The following is a 21,699-nucleotide window of genomic DNA, read 5'->3' on the forward strand; positions in this document are numbered from 1 at the left end:
ACAGCAGGATATCTGCACCTCTGGGAGAAAGCAGTCTATTTAACCTTTCTTCAGTTGTAAATCTCTGTGTTCATCTTTAGGTGGAACTCAACCGAGAGTATAGATTGCACAGTCCATATCAGAAAGTGTCTGGGTCAATCTACATTGATAAACGAAGTGTTTCTCTGCGAACATGCCTGAAAAAAGGTCGTTACGTCATCATCCCGAGTACCTTCGAGCCATATGTGGAGGGCGAATTCCTTCTGAGGATCTATACAGACGTGGTGTCTAGATGCAGGTATTCATCAGGAGCCTGGAGATAACACATACTTGCCATAATAACTTATGAGAATCCTTCTTTTCCAAATTGCACATTCAGAATTTTTCTCTACTTTAATATTTGAACTAGTGCTGACATTTATGCCACACAAAATAAGCAGGGCTAAGTAAAATTTCTAATTCACCACACTGCACACCAATAGGCAGCACCAGTTAAAATGGAATTCAAATTAAATCGTACATGAATTCCTATCCAGCACAGGAGGAAGCCATTTGTCCCACCTACTCTGATGCTACTCCATCTCTACACTAGGATCCCTTCCAGTCTTATGTTCTAGAGCACTACTTTTACTTTTTGTGTCCCCATCCATTCTCTTGCTCTCAATCTTGGACTCTTCAACATAAACCGCTGGATTTTTTATCTCTTTCTGCCCTACCAAGTGTAGCTCCCTTGAGAACAATCCATATTCCGTTTATCACCAGGAGTCTGGGAGCACCTATGACACTGGCATAGTCTTGAATAATCATGCATACATCACCCAATTTTTCAAATGCAACCATCAATAATTTCTTGATTTTCATGTTGCTTGCATTTTGTGTTGTAGACTGAGGCAGAATTCTTGTTAGAGGTGATTTCTGTCAGGTATCCCACAGCAGGGAGTTAGGCAACTAATTATCTTTTTACCAAATTGGAACGTGAAGTAGAAGGCATTGAATATTTCTAAGGCAGAAATGATCAACTTTTGACAGACAAGGGAATTGGATGTAGATGGGAATGTGGAATTCAAAATGCAAATTGTTTAGCCATGACTTGAATGGCACAGCAGTCTTAAGGGGCCAAATGGCCTACTTCTGCTCCTGAAATCATATATTTTATATGTCCCTGTTCTCGATCATTTCTGATAACTTAACTTACCATTCCTCATGCCTCCACACAGTCACCGTTTTCAACCATCAATTCCACCTTCCCCCCCACCTTAGAATCGAGATTTGAAGATTCTAACTGCGGCTCTTGGAGATACCATGGCAGTAACGGCAACCTGTATTAGAGTGTGGGACTTGCAAGGGATCACATGAAATACAATTAACTTTGGGGTCCATTTTAACTTGTCCCACCAGTCAGGACACTGCTAGGATTAGGAGCAACTCGTTTTTACATCCTGGCAGATTTTACTCTTCATTGAAGTCCAAGGGTAGGATTAGTTATACAGTAACAGCCATAGTCAAACAGCATCAACTCCTTGGTGCAATTAGTTTACACTGACCATGTTCCCAAACTAAACTAGAACCACCTGCCTGCATTTGGCCCATATCCCTCCAAACTATTCCTGTTCATGTTCTTATACAAATGTCTTTTAAATGTTGTAACTGTACCTGCATCCATCACTTCCTCTGGCAGTTCATTCCACACACGAACTACTCTGTGTTTAAAAGAAAACGTTGCCGCTCGTGTCCTTTTTTAAAACTTTCTCCACTCGCCTTAAAAATATGCCCTCTAATTTTGAACTCCCCCAGCCTAAGGAAAAGACCCTTGCTATTCACCTTACCTATGATCCTCATGATTTTATAAACAACTACAATGTCACCCTCAACTTCCAATGGTCCAGTGAAAAATGTCAGTCTATTTTTATAACTCAAACCCTCCATTCCTGGATCCTGGTAAGTTTTTTCTGAAGCCTCTCCAATTTAATAATATCCTTTCTACAGCAGGGTGACCAGAACTGCATACTGTACTCCAGAAGAAGCCTCACCCCAGTCCTGTAATTCAGTTATAAAATTAACATTCTGCCTGATCCTTTGGTTTTCCTACCTAGAAGTTTAGTTTAAAATTGTGCTCAATGAGCTAGAGCAGTTTTTCTGCTGTGAAGAAACCTGCTTCCTTTTGGTCCAAATATCTTCTAGAAGCTTCTTCCTGGATGTTTTTGAGGTCTCGGGTTTTCCATATTAAACATGCGACACACATCAGTCTTTTTAAGCTGCTCTGTGCTTAGCTCATTTGAATTAATTTTGCCTAGCTGTCTGAGCTTGCCTACTCTGTCTCAGTATAAAACTCATCCTATAGGTCATTCTGGTATAGCATGGGTTTCGTCAACCAAATTGGCTATAATGCAATTGCCAAGTTGTGGACGTAGTTTGGATAACACAAAGTTTCTACTGAACGGGTGTAGAGATTTTCTTTAGCAATCTTCTACAGCCCAAATTTCTATTGTGTGAGGTTGCAAAAGAACTCAATTGTCATGTTTTAGCAGAACGACCATTTTACCCTATCAACCTCCAGCTGCTCAAGAAGTCTCTCACCAACTCAATTAATAACTTATCAATTCCTCAGAATTTCACACAGCTATCAATTAAAACTGCAGCATTGGAAAAGCTAATCAAGTGAATTTGGATTGTAAAGTTAATACATTGAGAACAACGTGCTATCAACACTATTCCCACAGATTCCTGTTGTCTGCAAATTCATAAGTCCTCAATTCCAACCCTGATTCTTATCATTTCTCACTAATAGATCATCAAGAATATTTCACTAATATCTCTTTAACCTCTATTATGTACAACAATGGTATATACAATAGCATTTTAAAATATCTGTGAATTTTGAGGGCTGACTTTCTATGCTGTGCACTATAGTTGTTTCAGTCCCACATCTGCTTCACAGATCCAGTGATTTTAGGTACTGTCCCTGAGTCCAATGAACAAATTCACAGCAAACTCCAAGTGGGATCTGTTTTACAAAATGTAGAATTAGCTTATTTCACCAGTCAGTGTTGAATGCAGTATTCATTTGTTTCACTTATTTGCATAAATCTAGGAAACATAGAAATATCCAAGACAGGAGTAGGCCATTCAACCCCATGACTGATCATCGAGCACAGAACCCTAATCCCACTCTTCACCATATCTCTTCATCCCTTTCACCCCAGGAACAATATCTACCTCCTACTTGAAAACACAATGTTTTGGCCTCAACCACTTTCTGTGGTAGTAAATTCCACAGGCCTACCACTCTCTGGGTGAAGAAATCTCTCTTCATCTTAGTCCAGGAAAGTTTAACTCTTATCATTAAACCATAACCCCTTTTTCTGGACTCCCCCCCACCATTGGGAACATCCTTCCTGCATCTAACCTGTCTGATCCTCTTAGGATCTTAGAGGTTTCTATGGGTTCCCCCTCTTTCTTCCTAACTCCAGTTAATACAATCCTAACCAACTCAATCTCTACTCATAGGTCAGTCCTGCCATCCTAGGATTTAATTTGGTGAACCTTCATTTTACTCCCTCTATAACAAAATACATTCTTCCTCAGTAAGGAGATCAAAACTGCACACAATGTTCCATGTGTGGCCTCACTAATGCCCTGTATTAGACACCTTTGTTCCTTCATTTGAATACTCTCCTTATGAAGGCCAACATGCAGTTTACCTTCTTTACTGTCTGTTGCACTTGCATGTCTACATTCAACAAGGACACCCACATCTTATTTTACAGTTCCCTCTCAATTTACGGCCATTCAAATAATAATCTGCCTTCCTATTTTTGCTGCCAAAGTGGATAACCTCATATTTATCCACATTTAATACTGCATTTGCCCATTCTCTCAGCCTGTCCAAATCACACTGCAACATTTCTGCATCCTCCTCACAGCTCACCCTTCCACCCAGCCTTTTGCAAGTTTTGAGATATTGTATTTAGCTCCCTCATCTAAATCTCTAATATACTGTGAATAGCTGGTGTCCTAGTCCCAATCCCTGTGACACACTAGCCTGCCAATCAGAAAAAGACCCATTTATTTCTACTCTTTTTCCTGTCTACTGACCAGTTTTCTATCCACCTCAAATCCAAATCTCATGCACTTTAACCTCTAACATTAATTCCTTACCATAGAATCCCTACAGTGTTAAATCCACACTGACCCTTTGAAAAGCATCCCACCATGATTTCTCCCCCCCCCCACTTTCCATGTAACCCTGGGCTCATCTCTTTAGCCTGCACATCCATGGAAACTATGAACAATTTAGCATGGCCAATCATCTTTGGATTGTCTGAGGAAATCCGAGGACCCACACAGACCGGGAGAATGTGCAAACTTCACACACAGGCACCCGAAGTTGGAATCAAACCTGGGTCCCTGGTGCTGTGAGGCTGCAGTGCTAGACATTGAGCTACTGAGCTACCACGCTACCCCAAGTGGAAAATTTCTTATGTGGAACTTTGTCAAAAGCCTCCTGAAAGCCCAAATAAACCAAATCTACTGGCTCCGCTAATCAATCCTACTAGGCAAAAGTGAGGACTGCAAATGCTGGAAACCAGAGTTTAGATTAGAATGGTGCTGAAAAAGCACAGCAGGGCAGGCAGCATCCGAGAAGCAGGAAAATTGACGTTTCGGGCAAAATCCCTAGGCTCTAATCAATCCTACTAGTTACATCACTCACCATTTTACTTTTGTAAATCCATGCTGACTGTGTCTGATTCTATCACTGTTGCTATAAAATCCTTGATAACGGACTCCAGCATCTCCCATATTAGCAATGCCAGACTCACTGCTCTAATATTCCCTGTTTTCTCTCAACGTCTCTTTTAATTAATGGGGTTGCATAAACTACCCTCCAATCTGTAGGAACTTCCAAGAATCTTGGCAGAGGACCGCCAACCCCTTGACACTGACACCTCATTGCATGATTTCATTGCAAACTTAAAACCTAGCTTTAAACAATGAGAAGCCATGCACAATTAATGTATGCTTATGAGCAGATTAATGGGTCACTACATGTCTGAATAGGTTTATTTAAAAAATCTTCAACATTACATGTTGGCTGTAGAATTAAGGATCAAAGTTCAGATTAATACAATTGTCAAGAGCATGTATAAATTGTGGAAATACTCTCAATTGCGTCAATGGATGATACTGCATTTGCTGTTGCCTCTTTTTTTTTTTCTTTTTAACACTGAATTAATACTATAACATTCTGGAACCAGATGGTTAATTAGATATCTACACAGAAAATAATTGCTGAATCAATTGAAGTCATTACTTCCAAAAGAGATATTAAACAAATTGTACTGTTTTATTTGTTATTTGCTTTCTTTCATTTATTTCATAAATGTTTCTAAGAATAGAGAAATTCTTGACTTGGGTCTTTACATCTACCTTTAACAAAGCAGATGCTCTTTGCATTTAATTGCAACACTGTTGACATGTACTGCGGTAAAAGTTTAGGTATTTGGGAAATGGTTATAAATTATTGCCTAAATGCTTAATTAAATCTCATCCCTAGTTACTGAAATAACTGAATATTATTCATGATTTTTCAGATGTACTTGACCAATGACTAGACTGTATGATGTGGAGGAACTGCTGTTGGACTGGGATGGACAAAGCTAAAAATCTCACAACACCGGGTTATAGTCCAACAGATTTATTTGGAAGTAAAAGCTTTTGGAATGCTTATTTGGCAAATATCCATTGAAGGAGCAAAAGCTAGTCCTTTCAAATAAACCTATTGGACTATAACCTGGTCTTGTGTGATTTTAAATTAGACTGTATGAGGATGCAGTACACACACTTTCATGCTGGTGGTGTTGATGATAATTTTGAATTGAGCACAATGGCTCCACCAGCAGGCGCTGAGCAGTACTGCAGACAGGTGCTCTGGGAATTTAACACGAAGTTCAAGATTCTCACAACAATCAATTTCCTTTAAAGTGACATACTTTTGACATCTGAATAATATGAAAATTGATAGTTGTATTTTAATGTAATGTTACAATGAATGAAACTGTACTCTTAGAATGGTGCCACGCACGAGGCCATTTGATCCATCGAGATTATGCCAGCTCTTTCAAAGAACAATCCAGTGAGTCCCACTCCACAGTAATTTGCCCATATCTCTACATTTCTTTTATTCCTTACAGTATTTATCCAGTTCACTTTTGACAACTATACTACTAATGATTTTTTAAAATGTGGGTGTCACTAGCATTGCTCATATCTGTTGCCTGTCCTTGTTGTCCTTGAACTGAGTGATTTTCTTGGTTATTTCAGAGGGCAATAATGAACCTTTTTTTAAACAATATTGTTTACAATTATAGCTTTTAATTCCAGATTTTATTCCAGTTGAATTTCTTCATCTATCATGGTGAGATTCAAACCCATGATCGCAAGGAAACTCAAACATATAAATAGAAAGCGGGCTACACAATCGGTGCTTCATTCAGAGGCTCACTGAAGATGTTATGGCTCTATGACTCAATGTTACCTGGTATGGCGATGAAACGTCTGAAAATGAACCTTCCAGCTCAATGAGCAAACCTACATCCAGAATATTTGTCTGTTCCTCCTTCAATGGATTGGATGGAATATGTATGTTAAGGTTGTTGCAATCTTGTCAAAAAGTATCTGAATCTTATCACACAAATCAGGAACATTGCAAACTTCAGCATCAAACTTCTTTTTCTTATGATTTATTTCCTCTTATTAATCTCCTATTAATTTTCTAAATCATAGTAAACACAGCAAGGTTTGTCAATAAAGCTTTACTAATACTGACAAGATGCAGGGAATTCTCTAAAGTTTGTTTTGTTTATCTCTTTTGATTTTGTTGTTTTTATAAAATACATAATAATGTTCCTTTTTGGGATCTTCATCTCAACAACCACTTTATTTGTGCTTTCTTCCCCCCTCCTATATCTCCATTCTGAAAGGTCACTGGACGCAAAGCATTAAATCTAATTTCTCTCTACAAATGCTGCCAGACTAGCTGACTTTTTCCAGCAATTTCAGTTTTTGTTTCCTATTTTCTTTTGAACTGTTTAACTAAGCATTTAATATTTCTTTATAAATCATTCATTAACAATGCACAATTTGAGAAATGGGTAATTGGAAAGTTTACACTTCATAGTAAGAATTTGCCATAGGTGGAATTTTCTGAGGCAGTTCTATTGAAGCAATGATCTACACTATAAATATGAATAGTCTAAGTTGACTCAGTTAGTTGGTGCTCATCATAAGACAGTGATAGATTTACGGTAGTCATAAACTAATTTCCCTTGGTGAAGCTTCACATAAACAGAACAATGAGATAAAAGTGACTTTAATAACATTATTGTCCCTTGGAGATCAACCAAGTTATAATGATGGTCTGTTTTCATTGACATTCTTGGAGTAGTATCTACTGCCCTATTAATATCCTGAGCGCTATGTCATTCCACTGCTGCAGTGCATGAATTTAAGATTGCAGAATGCTTAATCCTCAACATGGTGTTGCGTGATGCTGTCATGGTGCCAAATGACAGCTACAAGAAGTTAGGTACACTCATAGAAAAACTCTATTTACTCTTCTATAATCTTTCAATTGTGCCGATAGGAATAAATGCTCACAAACACATACTCATTTGACCTCTGAACTATGAGAGAAGTTACTCCACTAATCTATAGTTGAGATTGTGGCCCTGATTTCAGTTTCTTGTTTGAGTGTCTGAACTCTGTAAACCTGACTTCTAAAAATGGCCACATGCACATCCTATCTTCAGGCTGGTTTGGAGTTGGTTGGGTGACTTGCGAAGACCCAAGAGAGATGCCCATTGCAGAGTCCGGATGAGTGGAAATTCAGCAGCAGGGCACCAGCAATATGTCCTCTGTTGAAAATAAAGATTAACACATATACACTCCCATGTCCAATAACTACCAACCCATGCCCCATACTCACTAAAACTCCTTAAAATCCTATATCCCTGAACCCTCCTCTGGCCCTTTATCACCCCTATGTCAACTTAATACAACTCATGAAGTGCAGTGCTGGAAAAGTACAGCTGGTCAGGCAGCATCTGAGGAGCAGGAGAGTCGTGTTTCAAGCATAAGCTCTTCATCAGGAAAGTAGGGGAGGCCCAAGGGGACTGAGAGATAAATGAGAGGGGGTGAGGCTGGGGGAAAGTTGCTGGAAATGCGATAGGTAGGTAAAGGTGGGGGTGATGGTGGTAGGTCAGACCAGCGGGTGGAGTGGATAGGTGGGAAAGAAGTTGGACAGATAGGAGAGTTCAAGAAGGTGGTGCTGAGTTGGAGGGTTAGATCTGGGATAGGGTGAGAGATGGGAGATGAGGAAACTTGCGAAATCAACATTGATCCCATGTGGTTGGAGGGTCCCAAGACAGAAGATGAGGTGTTCTTCCTTGAGGTGTCAGGTGACTAGAATCTGGTGGTGGAGGAGGCAGAGGGCTTGCATGTCCTTAGAGTGGGAGGGGGAGTTGAAGTGTTCAGCCACAAGGTAATGGGATGTTCTCTGAAATGTTCTGCCAGTTGGCATCCTGTCTCTCCAATGTAGAGAAGACCACATTGGGAGCAAAGGACACAGTAGTAGACATGGGTGGAGGTGCAGGAAAATCTCTGCTGGATATGGAAGGATCCTTTGAGGCCTTGGGTGGAGTTGAGTGGGGAGGTGTGGGCACAGGTCTCCTACTTCCTGTGTTGGCAAGGGAAGGTGCTGGGAGTGGAGGGTGAGTTAGTGGGGTGTATGGACCCATCAAGGGAGTCATGGAGGGAATGCTCACCGCAGCACTCCGAGGTGGGGAGGGAAATATATTTCTGGTTGGTGGGGTCTGTTTGAAAGTGGTGGAAATGACAGAGGATGATGCGTTGTTTCCAGAGGTTGGTGGGGCGGAAGGTGAGGACCCAGGGGGTCTGTCCTTATTGCGATTGGAGGGGTGGGGTTCAAGGGCGGAGGTATGGGTAGTGGAGGAGATGTGCTGGAGGGACATTGTTGACCACATGGGAGAGGATATTGTGGTCCTTGAAGGTGGCCAAATATATCTCATGTCAATCCATGTCCCCCACCAATCATCTTTTGCCCTTTTACCTACCATGCCAACTCCATTAATTTATACCATTGTAGACCTCAGGACCTAGGCACAGATGGGTAAAAATAAAATTTGTCTAGATAAAGTATTTTGCAGACTTTGTTATATTAAGAATAACATACACTCATAAAAAGAGCACATGTACAATATTCAAATTCCATCACTTCAATGAAATTGGATTTCTTATAAATTCACAGGCCCAAGAACTCAAAGCCACTTGCGTCTGTAAATCAAACTGTAAAATGCAAGGCACCCCACTAATGGAACCTTTTGAAATCAGTCATGCTGCATTATAGGGCTCCAGCCCGAAACATCGATTCTCCTGCTCCTTGGATGCTGCCTGACCTCCTGTGCTTTTCCAGTAACACACTCTCAACTCTGATCTCCAGCATCTGTAGTCTTCACTGTCTTCTCTTTATCAACAGACAGAGTGAAGTAGAAAGCTATTTTTTTTTAACATTTCCGAATATTTGTCAAAGATGTAAAGACTGGAGGTTTCAAATGTCTTTAAAACTTTGGCATGACCATATTGACAGTCTTGACTGGAACATGGAACGTAGAACATTACAGAGCAGTACAAGCCCTTTGGGACCTTGATGGTTTCACAGGTCAGTGCAACAATCTAAAGCCCATCCAACCTACACTATTCCATTATGTTTATCCAATGACCATTTAAATGCCCTTAATGTTGGTGAGTCCACTCCTGTTGCAGGCAGGGCATTCCACACTCTTACTACTTGAGTAAAGAACCTTCGTCTGACATCTGGCCTATATCTATCACCCCTCAATTTAAAGCCATGTCCTCACATGCTAGCCAGCACTATCTGATGAAAAGGGTTCTCACTATCCTTTAGACAGTCCTAACTGTTGTTTGACAGCTCCAATGAGTTTATGTACTTTTTACTACTCTAGCCCAATCTGCACATTTTGGATTTGAGTCACTTACCTCACCAAGATCACACAAGGGTTTATGATTTAGAGGGCAGGCTGCCTCTGCAAATCACATGTGTGGATCCAGAACCAGTTCCATTCCCATACCCACAAAAAAAATGGTAAGTGCTGGGACTTGTAATTTCAGGTCACTTCTGCCATTTTCACCCAGTGCTGGCTCTCTATTCTAGTGAAAATCTGGACCTGTCTTTAACTAGACAGGGTAGCAAACTTTTGGCTGGATTTTCCAATCTTGAAATAAGATGGAACAGAGGCAGGATACAGGTTGGCTAATGTCGTGAGGCAGAAGTAGTTCCTGCATTACAAAAAAAAAACATTAACTTTGCTTCTTTTACAGAAAATTTAAAATTTATGTTAGAAAAAGCTTTTGCAGATAATGAGTACTGAATGCACTGCCTGGAAATGTGGTGGATGCAGGTTCATTTGAGAGGGTATTGGATAATTGTTTGGATAGAGTTGACGTGCAGAGATAAGCCAGGAGATTTGGAACTAGGGAATAGAACTAATGAAAGCATAATAGGCTGAGTTCCCTCCTTCTATGCTGTAACAATCCTGTGATTCTGAGCTCAAAGAAGTATAATGTTGTCAGGTTAGACTGCATGTGGTGTCCCACCCCCATTCCTAATGATGCTCAGGATAGGGAGTGGATGAGAAAGTGAATGCCCCAACTACATCAATTGGGTGTGTCCAGGTCTAGAGAGAGCTCATGAACAGCTTGCCTGCTGATGTCCTAAGATTTCCATGGGACTAGACAGCTGTTCGCAGTTCCATGAAGCTGACCAGCTCCAGTAGCAATGTAATTTTAATAACCAACCATTCCTTATCTCATCCAGGGTCCCAGTTCTCCATTTTGATGATGAGAATCTTAACTAGATTGGATTAGATTACTTACAGTGTGGAAACAGGTCCTTCAGCCCAACAAGTCCACACCGACCCTCCGAAGAGAAACCCACCCAGACCCATTCTCCTACACTTACTCCTTCAACTAACACGATGGGCAATTTAGCATGGCCAATTCACCTAACCTGCACATCTTTGGACTGTGGGAGGAAACCAGAGCACCCGGATGAAACCCACTCAGACACTGGGAGAATGTGCAAACTCCACACAGACAGTTGCCTGAGGTGGGAATTGATCCCGGGTCCCTGACGCTGTGAGGCAGCAGTGCTAACCACTGTGCCACAGTGCTGCCCAATCTTCTTGCTTTTTAAAACCATGGGTTGCAATAGGTGCTGATATGAGACTGTGTGTAGCCTTCTTCCATGCTGTGCCATCCCCTTGTCACCAAGCTGGCTACAGGATCATTAAAACCCTGATTGTATGAAAATCCTTTCCCCAGCAGCAGTTACCGCTTGGTTTGTGACCCTTTCTAGCACTCCACCATACTGTAACACACCATTTCTCTCATTTAACACTTGAACATTTCCTACTTTTTTAAAGAAAAGTAACTTTAACTGAATTGGTAACATTCACAGCTCTTTACAACTAAGATGGCTACATTTTATTTCTTCAATGTCTCCATATATTTAAATATTAAAACAGTTATAGTCATAGAGTCATAGAGATGTACAGTATGGGAACAGACCCTTCGGTCCAACCTGTCCATGCCGACCAGATATCCCAACCCAATCTAGCAGTGTTAATTCAGTGAAAGATAATCTGGGCCAAAGTTGTGGAACTTGTTTATACTAATTTAAAAAGTACTTAGCGAGCTTTTGAGAAGATTTGTAGCTCAGGTTGAGGTTCTGGATGTAAGTTTGCTCGCTTGTTTTCAGACGTTTTGTCACCATACTAGGTAACATCATCAGTGAGCCTCTGGTGAAGCATTGGTGTTCATGACCCAATTTCTATTTATGTTCAGGTTTCCTTGGGTTGGTGATGTCATTTCCTGTGGTGATGTAAATATACTTATTTTAGTTGAAGCTCTATGTTCCATGTGAGGACATCTCATTTGCTAAAATCTCAGTGAATTGGGCCCACCCCCTGTTGTGATTTGCATCTTTGCTAACTGAATTAACAAAATAAATTACGCTATACAGTCGGTCTATCATCAGTTACTGAAGAACTTGAAGATGACCTTGGACAAGTAACTCAAGAACACTATTGTGAAAAATGTCAACGTACTCAACTGTGAATGTTACTGACAACACTTTCTGTTCTGTCCTAACTTTTAACCCTAGGGAGCTGATCCTTGACAAACCAGAAGTGACATGTTGGAACATTATTATTCGTTATCCACGGATTGTTACAAAGGTCCACCTTCACAGTGCGACAGATCTGCCAAAACAAAATTCCTCTGGAGGTATGTCCAGTGAGTTTCATCCTTGTGTAAATGTAACTTGGCATAATCTTGAAGATCTTGGATCCATAGATTGACTCTACATTTCTAGCAATACCTAACAATGTCAGGCCAGCAAATTGGTGAACAAGGATGGTCCGCAGCACAAAAATGCTTATAAATTTGGTAATAAAATTACTAGCCTCATTCAAACCGTGGTATATAACAATTGTTGTGGGAAATGAGAAATATCATCATGGTGCTCTTATGAATTTAGAATCTTGTAGTAGGGATTATTTCATTTGGATATAACCATGTCAAAGCTGATCTTGAATGCCTGAAACAGGAATTGATGTTTTACAGTGTAGATTCCAGACCAGACAGGCCGGTCTCTTTAAGACACCTACATGACGATGACTTGTGTGTTTTCTAGCACCTGCTCCACCTTTTGTACAATGGCACCAGTGTAAGCCAGTCATCTGTGTGTATATAATGTATAGTAACATCAGTAAACACAGACCCAGACTTTACTTGTATGTCTGCATTATTATAGCCATGTCCACAGTTAGTGTTTCTAATAAATGTCAACACATCTGTCTCAACATGAACCCACTCTCTTTGGTAATGTTATATGAACTAATAGGATAGTGAAGAAGGTGTTTGGTATGCTTTCCTTTATTGGGCAGAGTATTGAGTACAGGAGTTGGAAGGTCATGTTGCGGTTGTACAGGACATTGGTTAGGCCACTGTTGGAGTATTGCATGCAATTCTGGTCTCCTTCCTATCAGAAAGATATTGTGAAACTTGAAAGGGTTCAGAAAAGATTTACAAGGATGTAGCCAGGGTTGGAGGATATGAGCTATAGGGAGAGGCTGAACAGTCTGGGGCTGTTTTCCCTGGAGCGTCGGAGGCTGAGGGGTGACCTTATAGAGGTTTACAAAATTGAGGGGCATGGATAGGGTAAATCGGCAAAGTCTTTTCCCTGGGTTCGGGGAGTCCAGAACTAGAGGGCATAGGTTTAGGGTGAGAAGGGAAAGATATAAAAGAGACCTAAGGGGCAACTTTTTCATGCAGAGGGTGGTACGTGTATGGAATGAGCTGCCAGAGGAAGTGGTGGAGACTGGTACAATTGCAACACGTAAGAGGCATTTGGATGGGGGTATATGAATAGGAAGTGTTTGGAGGGATATGGGCCGGGTGCTGGCAGGTGGGACTAGATTGGGTTGGGTTATCTGGTTGGCATGGACGAGTTGGACCGAAGGGTCTGTTTCCATGCTGTACATCTCTATGACTCTATAACCTATAGCAAACCACAAAGCATACCAGGAATGACCTGAGTACTAACATTATTTATTTTTAGAAGACACAAAATCCACCAAAACCTTTATTTAAACAGGGCAGTATTATTTTCACATTTTGCATTCAGTGCGAGCTATTTCCTCAGATTTGATGTCTCTAGTCTCTCACTTAAGGAAATCTTGCTTACCCTGACTGCTTAATATTTAGTCCCCCCCCCAGGCCACATCTGGAGCCTGAAAAAATGAAATTCTTGTACTGTGAACTGGGCCCTACAGCCATGTGTATCCCACAACATATGCATACTCAATCTTTGAAAAGAGATCTGATGGATATCTATTAATGAGACAAGGCTAATTCTAAGTCAACCATCTGGTTTAAGAACTAGAACAAAATAAATCTCACTTCACCTTACTTCTGTATCACCCTCCATAACAGTAAGTAACAAATTTCACGGATTATCTTATTAGCGCATTCACTGCATTTCCTTCACCAGAAGAAGGTTGGAAATTGGTCATCCTAAAGGTTTAGGAGAGACTTTGCTCACTCTCTAAATAGTGTTTAAAAGAAAATCAGTGGTTGACAGTAGATGTTCTGCCCATTCTCGGTGTTCAGATATATTCACAATAAACTATCAATCTAACGAGCTGTGTCTCTTAAGTGAAAGCTCATCAAAACTCACCCTCCTGGAAAAAGCATTCTAACATGTTGCATTTTCTGGAATTTTGTTTTTAATTCTAATAGGTTGTGGGCTTGTACTTATTGCTGATCCCTAATTGCTTTTGAATAGGGTGGTTTGCCAGGCCACTTCAAAGAGCGGTTAAGAGTCAACTAAATTGCTGTGGGCCAGGAGTCTCACGTAGGTCAGATGACATAAGGATGACAGATTTATTTCCCTAAAGGACATTTGTGAACCAGCTGGGCTTTTATGACAATTGATGATAGTTTCAAAGTCACCATTTTATGAAGACTAGTCAAATCATTTGTCTTTTATTTATTAAATAATACACAGGCACTAGTGGGATTTCTATGTGGACTGCTGTATTCCCAGAACTTTAGTCTCAGCCTCTTGATACTGTAACAGTGTCATTACTACTACCCCACTATGTCCACAAACACATTTTATTGTTCCAAGTAGTCTAGTCAGACAGGTTGCCTGAATCCACCTTGTCCCAGAAACTGGGTCCTCTGCTGTTTGTAATTTTTATTAATGACTTGGAAGAGGGAGTCAAAGGGTGGGTCAGTAAATTTGCAGATGATACGAAGATTGGTGGAGTTGTGGATAGTGAGGAGGGCTGTTGTTGGCTGCAAAGGGAATTATATATGATGCAGAGCTGGGCTGAGGAGTGGCAGATGGAGTTCAACCCTGTCAAGAGTGAGGTTGTCCACTTTGGAAGGACAAATAAGAATGCGGAATACAGGGTTAACAGTAGGGTTCTTAGTAAGGTGGAGGAGCAGAGGGATCTTGGAGTCTATGTTCATTGCTCTTTGAAAGTTGCCACTCAGGTGGATAGAGCTTGTAAGAAGGCCTATGGTGTATTAGCATTCATTAGCAGAGGGATTGAATTCAAGAGTCATGAGGTGATTTTGCAGCTGTACAGGACCTTGGTAAGGCCACATTTGGAGTACTGTGTGCAGTTCTGGTTGCCTCACTTTAGGAAAGATGTGGAAGCTTTGGAGAGGGTGCAGAGGAGACTTACCAGGATGTTGCCTGGAATGGAGAATAGGTCGTACGAGGATAGGTTGAGAGTGCTAGGCCTTTTCTCATTGGAACAGCGAAGGATGAGGGGTGACTTGATAGAGGTTTATAAGATGATCGGGGAATAGATAGAGTAGACAGTCAGAGACTTTTCCCCGGGTACAACAGAGTGTTACAAGGGGACATAAATTTAAGGTGAAGGGTGGAAGGTATAGGGGGTTATCTTACCCAGAGAGTGATGGGGGCATGGAATGCGCTGCCTGTGGGAGTGGCAGAGTCAGAATCATTGGTGACCTTTAAGCGGCAATTGGATAGGTACATGGATAGGTGCTTAAGCTAGGACAAATGTTCGGCACAACATCGTGGGCCGAAGGGCCTGTTCTATGCTGTATTGTTCTATGTTCTATGTTCTATTGGTGTAATAAATGCAATATCTTATTAACTGGTTTCAACACCTAATAACTTTAACCTAAGTAACTCCAAAGTCCTTTCCTAAGCAAGCAGTCAGAAATCCGGAAGCATGACAATTATATACCTAGTTTAAACCTGTTGAAATCTTGGGATGCAAGTTGAAAAACAATAAGTGACTTTGTTCTTATAATGTTCACACTCCCCCTTTCACAATAATTCAATAATATGTCTTTATTTTACAGTGCAAGTTTTACTTAATCGTTTTCATGTAATAGGATGTAAAACTAATTGGATCTATTTCTTGGCATATTACAGGAGCAGATGCATATGCAGTTTTTAAATGTGAATATCACAAAATCTCTACAGCTATTTTTGAAGACACGCTGAATCCTCAATTTGACACCAACGCCATTTTTTACAGGAGAAACCCCAAGCTCCCAATAATCATTCAGGTAAGCTGTCAGTCACTGATGAAGATCAATAGCTGGATACATGGTGAACAATTAATTCTGAGGTTGACTGAGTTCTAAGACTATTGCTCAGGGTATGATTGAATAATCTGTAGTTTTTAGGCTAAATGATCGCTTGGTTCCATGAAATAGTATGTGATGTACTTTTATTATGATGCCAAATGGCAATTTTGACTAAACCCATGGGCATTGCCATCAATTGTGCTCCCCTACCCTAAAGTCATGTACCTAACCCAGCATGAACTGGGAATTAAATGTGGATTCATTTTGATGTGCATGGCTCAAATACACATTGGACAAGTACCCTGCAACATCTGGCAAACCTTATTCTGACAAAATAGTGAATTGAGAAAGAAAAGAATAATTGTCAATACCTTAACATTAATTGAACAAATAAAAGATTGTTAAAAGGAATAAGAATAAAGTTCCTAAAATGTACACAAGATTCCTATTTAACCCATTATATGAAAAACCTAATGCAGGAAGATTCTCAATTGTATCCAGAAACAGGGAATATACAAGAACAAGGTAAAAACAATGACTGCAGATGCTGAAAACCAAATACTGGATTAGTGGTGCTGGAAGAGCACAGCAGTTCAGGCAGCATCCAACGAGCAGCGAAATCGACGTTTCGGGCAAAAGCCTTAACCTATCACCTTCATCTCCTCCCCCACTCACCCATTGTACTCTATGCTACTCTCTCCCCACCCCCACCCTCCTCTAGCTTATCTCTCCACGCTTCAGGCTCACTGCCTTTATTCCTGATGAAGGGCTTTTGCCCGAAACGTCGATTTCGCTGCTCGTTGGATGCTGCCTGAACTGCTGTGCTCTTCCAGCACCACTAATCCAATATACAAGAACAGTTCAGTAATGGAATAGCTAGGCAATACTGACAATAACAAAATTTCTGTAAGATAATATAAAAGAACATAAATATGATGTAAATCAAATTAGTACAGTGCAAAACATTGATATCGAGTATCTGACAATATAACTTGGAAAAACAAAACAAATTGGTGCGGGCAGAGCACTTTAGGGAACATCTCCGGGACACCCGCACCAATCAACCACACCGCCCTGTGGCCCAATATTTCAACTCTCCCTCCCACTCTGCCGAGGACATGGAGGTCCTGGGCCTCCTTCACTGCTGCTCCCCCACCACCTGACGCCTGGAGGAAGAATGCCTTATCTTCTGCCTCGAAACACTTCAACCCCAGGGTATCAATGTGGACTTCAATAGTTTCCTTATTTCACCTTCCCCTACCTCACCCCAGTTCCAAACTTCCAGCTCAGCACTGTCCCCATGATTTGTCCTACCTGCCTATCTTCTTTTCCACCTATCCACTCCATCCTCTTTCCTCCCCCCCCCCGACCTATCACCTTCATCCCTCCCCCACTCACCTATTGTACTCTATGCTACTTTCTCCCCACCCACACCCTCCTCTCACTATTCTCTCCACCTTTCAGGCTCTCTGCCTGTATTCCTGATGAAGGGCTTTTGCCCGAAACGTCGATTTTACTGCTGTGCTCTTCCAGCACCACTAATCCAGAACCAGGTTTTAAAATAGACAAGAATTTATTCACAAAGTTACAGAATGAAACACAAAGAACAGAATAAAGAATACCTACAGAAGTCAGTCTATGCAAACTAGACTTAATTATGCTGTTTCGAATATGCACAATAGTCCCAATAAGCAAACCTCCCGAAACACAATAAAAATGAAACCAAGATTTATAGATCAAAGTTAGAAGGGCAGAAGGAGAGAGGGTTTAGCACCCTGTTTCCACACAGCTCCACAGCTCAACTCCTAACTAGTTCAGAACTAAACTGCTCAGCTATAGAGCTGCTTATGCCCCCTTGACTTATACAGGTTACTTCAAAACAGTAAAGCTTTGGCCTAAAGTCTTATCTTTTTACGTATAAACAAAAAAGACCTCCAATACCCTTTTATCCCTGTACCGAACCCAACTGTTTTGGAGCCCAGAGTGTTTTATGACCATTCTGAGAAAAACCAAGGACATAGTATCCTTGAGAAAAAGAACAGCTTTTAGAAAGAAGGAACAGCTCTTTAAAACACACCCCCTTTAAAAAAAATGAATATCAAGAGATGGCTTCATTTTTAAAAACGTTCAAAAACAAACTGGTTAGCAGTCTAAAACAAACACCACTATACTAACTACACACATGCAAACATGCACAACCACATGTGAATTCAGGCTTTGGCACACCCGCCACTCTACGCCCCTGTATCTCATTCAAGTCCTGATGGCGCATCAGCAATGCCGTTTTCATGACCTGTCACATGCACAATTGTCAAATTGAACGGCTGCAACAACAAGCTCCATCTAAACAGTCTGGCATTTTTGTCCTTCAATTTTTCCACAAATGTCAGTGGGTTATGATCGGTGTATACGATTGTCTCCGATGCTTTGCTATTAATATAAACACTAAAATGTTATAATGCCAACATCAAGCTCCAAGTGACTTTCTCCACCATTGAATATTTCTGTGGATGAACATTCAACTTCCTGAAAAAAAACGATGGGTCTTTCCATTCCCTCGTCATCATCCTGCAGGAGCACCACACCAACACCCATATCACTGGCATTGATAGCTACCTTGAAATGCTTTGTATAATCAGGTGTGGCTCATACTGGGGCAGTAGTTAACAGTTCTTTGGCTGTCAAATGCCTTTTGATAGTTGCTGTCCACAGAAACCTCTTGCCCTTTTTTTAACAATTGGGTGAGTGGAGCAGCCACACTGCTAAAATCCGACACCAATTTTTGGTAAATCCATTAAATCCCAGGAACCGTAGTCCTGCTCTTTTCATTGACAGTGTGGGAAATTTCCCAATTACTTTTGGTTAGGCACCCTGTGGGGCCATTTGTATCTGATAACATAGTCCAGGAAGGTGATTTGAGCTTTGGCAAATTCATTTTTAGCTAGGTTTAACACTAAGCCTGCCTTCCGAAGTCGATTGAACATGTCCAATAAATGCTGTAAATGTTCCTTCCATGCGTGACTAAAAATCACCAGGTTATCAATGCAAACACTACAGTTGAGTAACCTGGCAATGACCTTTGCTCTCTCTGACAGAGGTATGTGCCAGTCGCCTGTGAGTAAGTCCAACTTAGAAATGTAAGTTGTTCTTCTCACCTCACCTTTTCGACACAGTCCTCCAACCATGGAATTGGAAATGCATCATTTAATTGTAACAGCGTTGACTTTGCGATAGTCCACACATAACCATTGGGTACCATCTGGCTTTGACACCATGACTATGGGTAAGCTCCAGTCACTGTAACTCATTTTGATTATGCCATTTTGGAGCATGCATTCTATCTCCTTCTGTACCTGTGCCAATTTTAGAGGGTTATGCCTGTAAGGATGTCACTTAATCAGAACAGCATAACCTATATCAACATCATGCACAATTCGGTTAGTACTTCCCAGTTTATTTCCGCATATCTCTCCACGTTCGGGTTATGATGGTGTAGAAGTGTACTTTACCTTTGAGAGTTAAGGACTTAGAGAGGCACACAGAATGCTGAAGACGTTGCATTGCAAAATTTGGTCCAGCAGCTAGAGTAGCTGGTTGTCTGGATACAAAAACAAATTCAAATTCAGCCAATTTGTTTAAATTATACTGCAAAAATACCAAACTCCAATCCAGTTTGAATTTAGAATATTGACAATATTAAAAGCCAATAACACAACCTGATGCTTTGGGGTATAAGACCAGGAAAACTTGAACAGTTGAAAGAGAATTGCCAAGACACCAGCATGTACAGACTGCCCGAAACACAGCTCTCTTAAAGGTACATTTATCTATCAATGACCTGGGAAAGAGAAATCCTAAGAAGAAAATCTACAGAGGAAGATACAAAGAGAAGATTTGACAGCTGCCAGGTTTTGAAATTTGAATTTTGGTAAATCTTACTCGGGGTGGGGGCGGGGGGGGGAGACTGGTTTAATGGACGAGTATTATAGAAAGGAAATTAAAAGATATGTTAGAGGAATGAGTTGTAAACAGTTACCAGTGATAGGACATCCCTTCAAAGCAAGGTATAGTGGTCCCTATCAAATTGAGAAAAAGTTGAGTCAGGTGAACTATCTAGTAAAGATGCCTGATAGAAAAAAGGGCATCAGTTATGTCAAGTGAACATGTTGAAACTGTATTAGACAAGAGAGAAAGAACTGGAGAAACAGGTGTTAGTTACTGCCCCGCAGAGTGAGGAATCAAATCCAGATGATGTGGATTTTGATGTGCCTCAAAATAGATTTAAAAAATGAAGAAGTCCTTGAGGAATGGGATAGGTTTGTAAGCTATCCGTCTCAGGAGCATAGAATGCAGTTGAAAGATTTGTTACAGCAGTATAAGGACATATGTAAGCATCAGATGGGGAAGATGAATGCTATAATACATGAACTATATGTAGGGAATATTGCTCTGATAAAACAACACCCCTATCGGCTTAATCCCTTCAAAGCCAGACAGGTCCAGATGGAGGTAGAGGCCATGCTCGACGAGGATGTTGTTGAACCAAGTCAGAGCAAGTGGAGTTTGCCAATCGTTTTAGTTCCCAAACCAGATGGGACTCGACGATTCTGCGTGGATTATCGAAAGATCAATGCTGTTACAATGTCAGACTCATATCTAATTCCTAGATTGGAGGACTGTATCGAGAAAGTCAGACAAGCCAGTTACATCACCAAGTTGGACTTAATGTGTGGTTACTGCCAAATATCATCATCAGAGTCAGTGAAAGAAATTTCTGCATTTGTAACCCCAAATTGGCTATATCAGTTTAAAGTGATGCCCTTTGGAATGAAAACGCACCCGCTACATTCCAAAGACTCATGAACATATTTGTGGCTAGGTTAACAAACTGTGCAGTCTATTTGGATGGTTTAGTGATCTTTAGTAATTCCTGGAAAGGTCACATGGTACAGTTAGCCTAGCTCTTTGAACAACTCCGAGAGGCAAAACCAGTGATAAATAAAATGGAATCGCGAAAGCACAGGTGCTGTTCTAGGGACATAACATTGGTCATGAAAGGCGAAATGCTGGAGATTAGAGTCCAGATTACAGTGGTGCTGTAAATGCTCCTTTGAAACTTCCCACTTCCTCCAGACCAAAGGAGCAGCCATGGGCACCTGTATGGGCCCCGGCTATGCCTGTCTCTTTGTTGGCTATGTAGAACAGTTCATCTTCCATAGTTACACCGGCACTACTCCCCACCTCTTCCTCTGCTACATTGATGACTGCATCGGTGCCACCTCATGGTCCCGCGAGGAGGTTGAGCAATTCATCCACTTCACCAACACATTCCACTCTGACCTTAAATTTACCTGAACCATCTCTGACACCTCCCTCCCCTTCCTGGACCTCTCCATCTCTCTTAATGAAGACCGACTTGTCACTGACATTTTTTACAAACTCACCGACTCTCACAGCTACCTGGATTATACTTCTTCCCACTCT

The 21,699-nt window shown here is 41.0% G+C and overlaps 1 protein-coding gene across 4 annotated transcripts in view; it reads left to right on the top strand.

Moving 5' to 3' along the window:
* Positions 1-21,699, top strand: part of LOC140495988 (calpain-5-like) — a 159,473-nt gene that overhangs the window by 123,849 nt on the left and 13,925 nt on the right. For all 4 annotated transcript variants that reach the window (XM_072595371.1, XM_072595372.1, XM_072595374.1 and 1 more), the window contains 3 exons: positions 81-277; positions 12,239-12,360; positions 16,058-16,194. In XM_072595371.1, coding sequence (XP_072451472.1) covers positions 81-277; positions 12,239-12,360; positions 16,058-16,194 — 456 coding nt within the window. The remainder of the gene's footprint in view (positions 1-80; positions 278-12,238; positions 12,361-16,057; positions 16,195-21,699) is intronic.

This window comes from Chiloscyllium punctatum, chromosome 25, assembly GCF_047496795.1.
Source record: "Chiloscyllium punctatum isolate Juve2018m chromosome 25, sChiPun1.3, whole genome shotgun sequence".
Taxonomy (NCBI): Eukaryota; Metazoa; Chordata; class Chondrichthyes; order Orectolobiformes; family Hemiscylliidae; genus Chiloscyllium; species Chiloscyllium punctatum.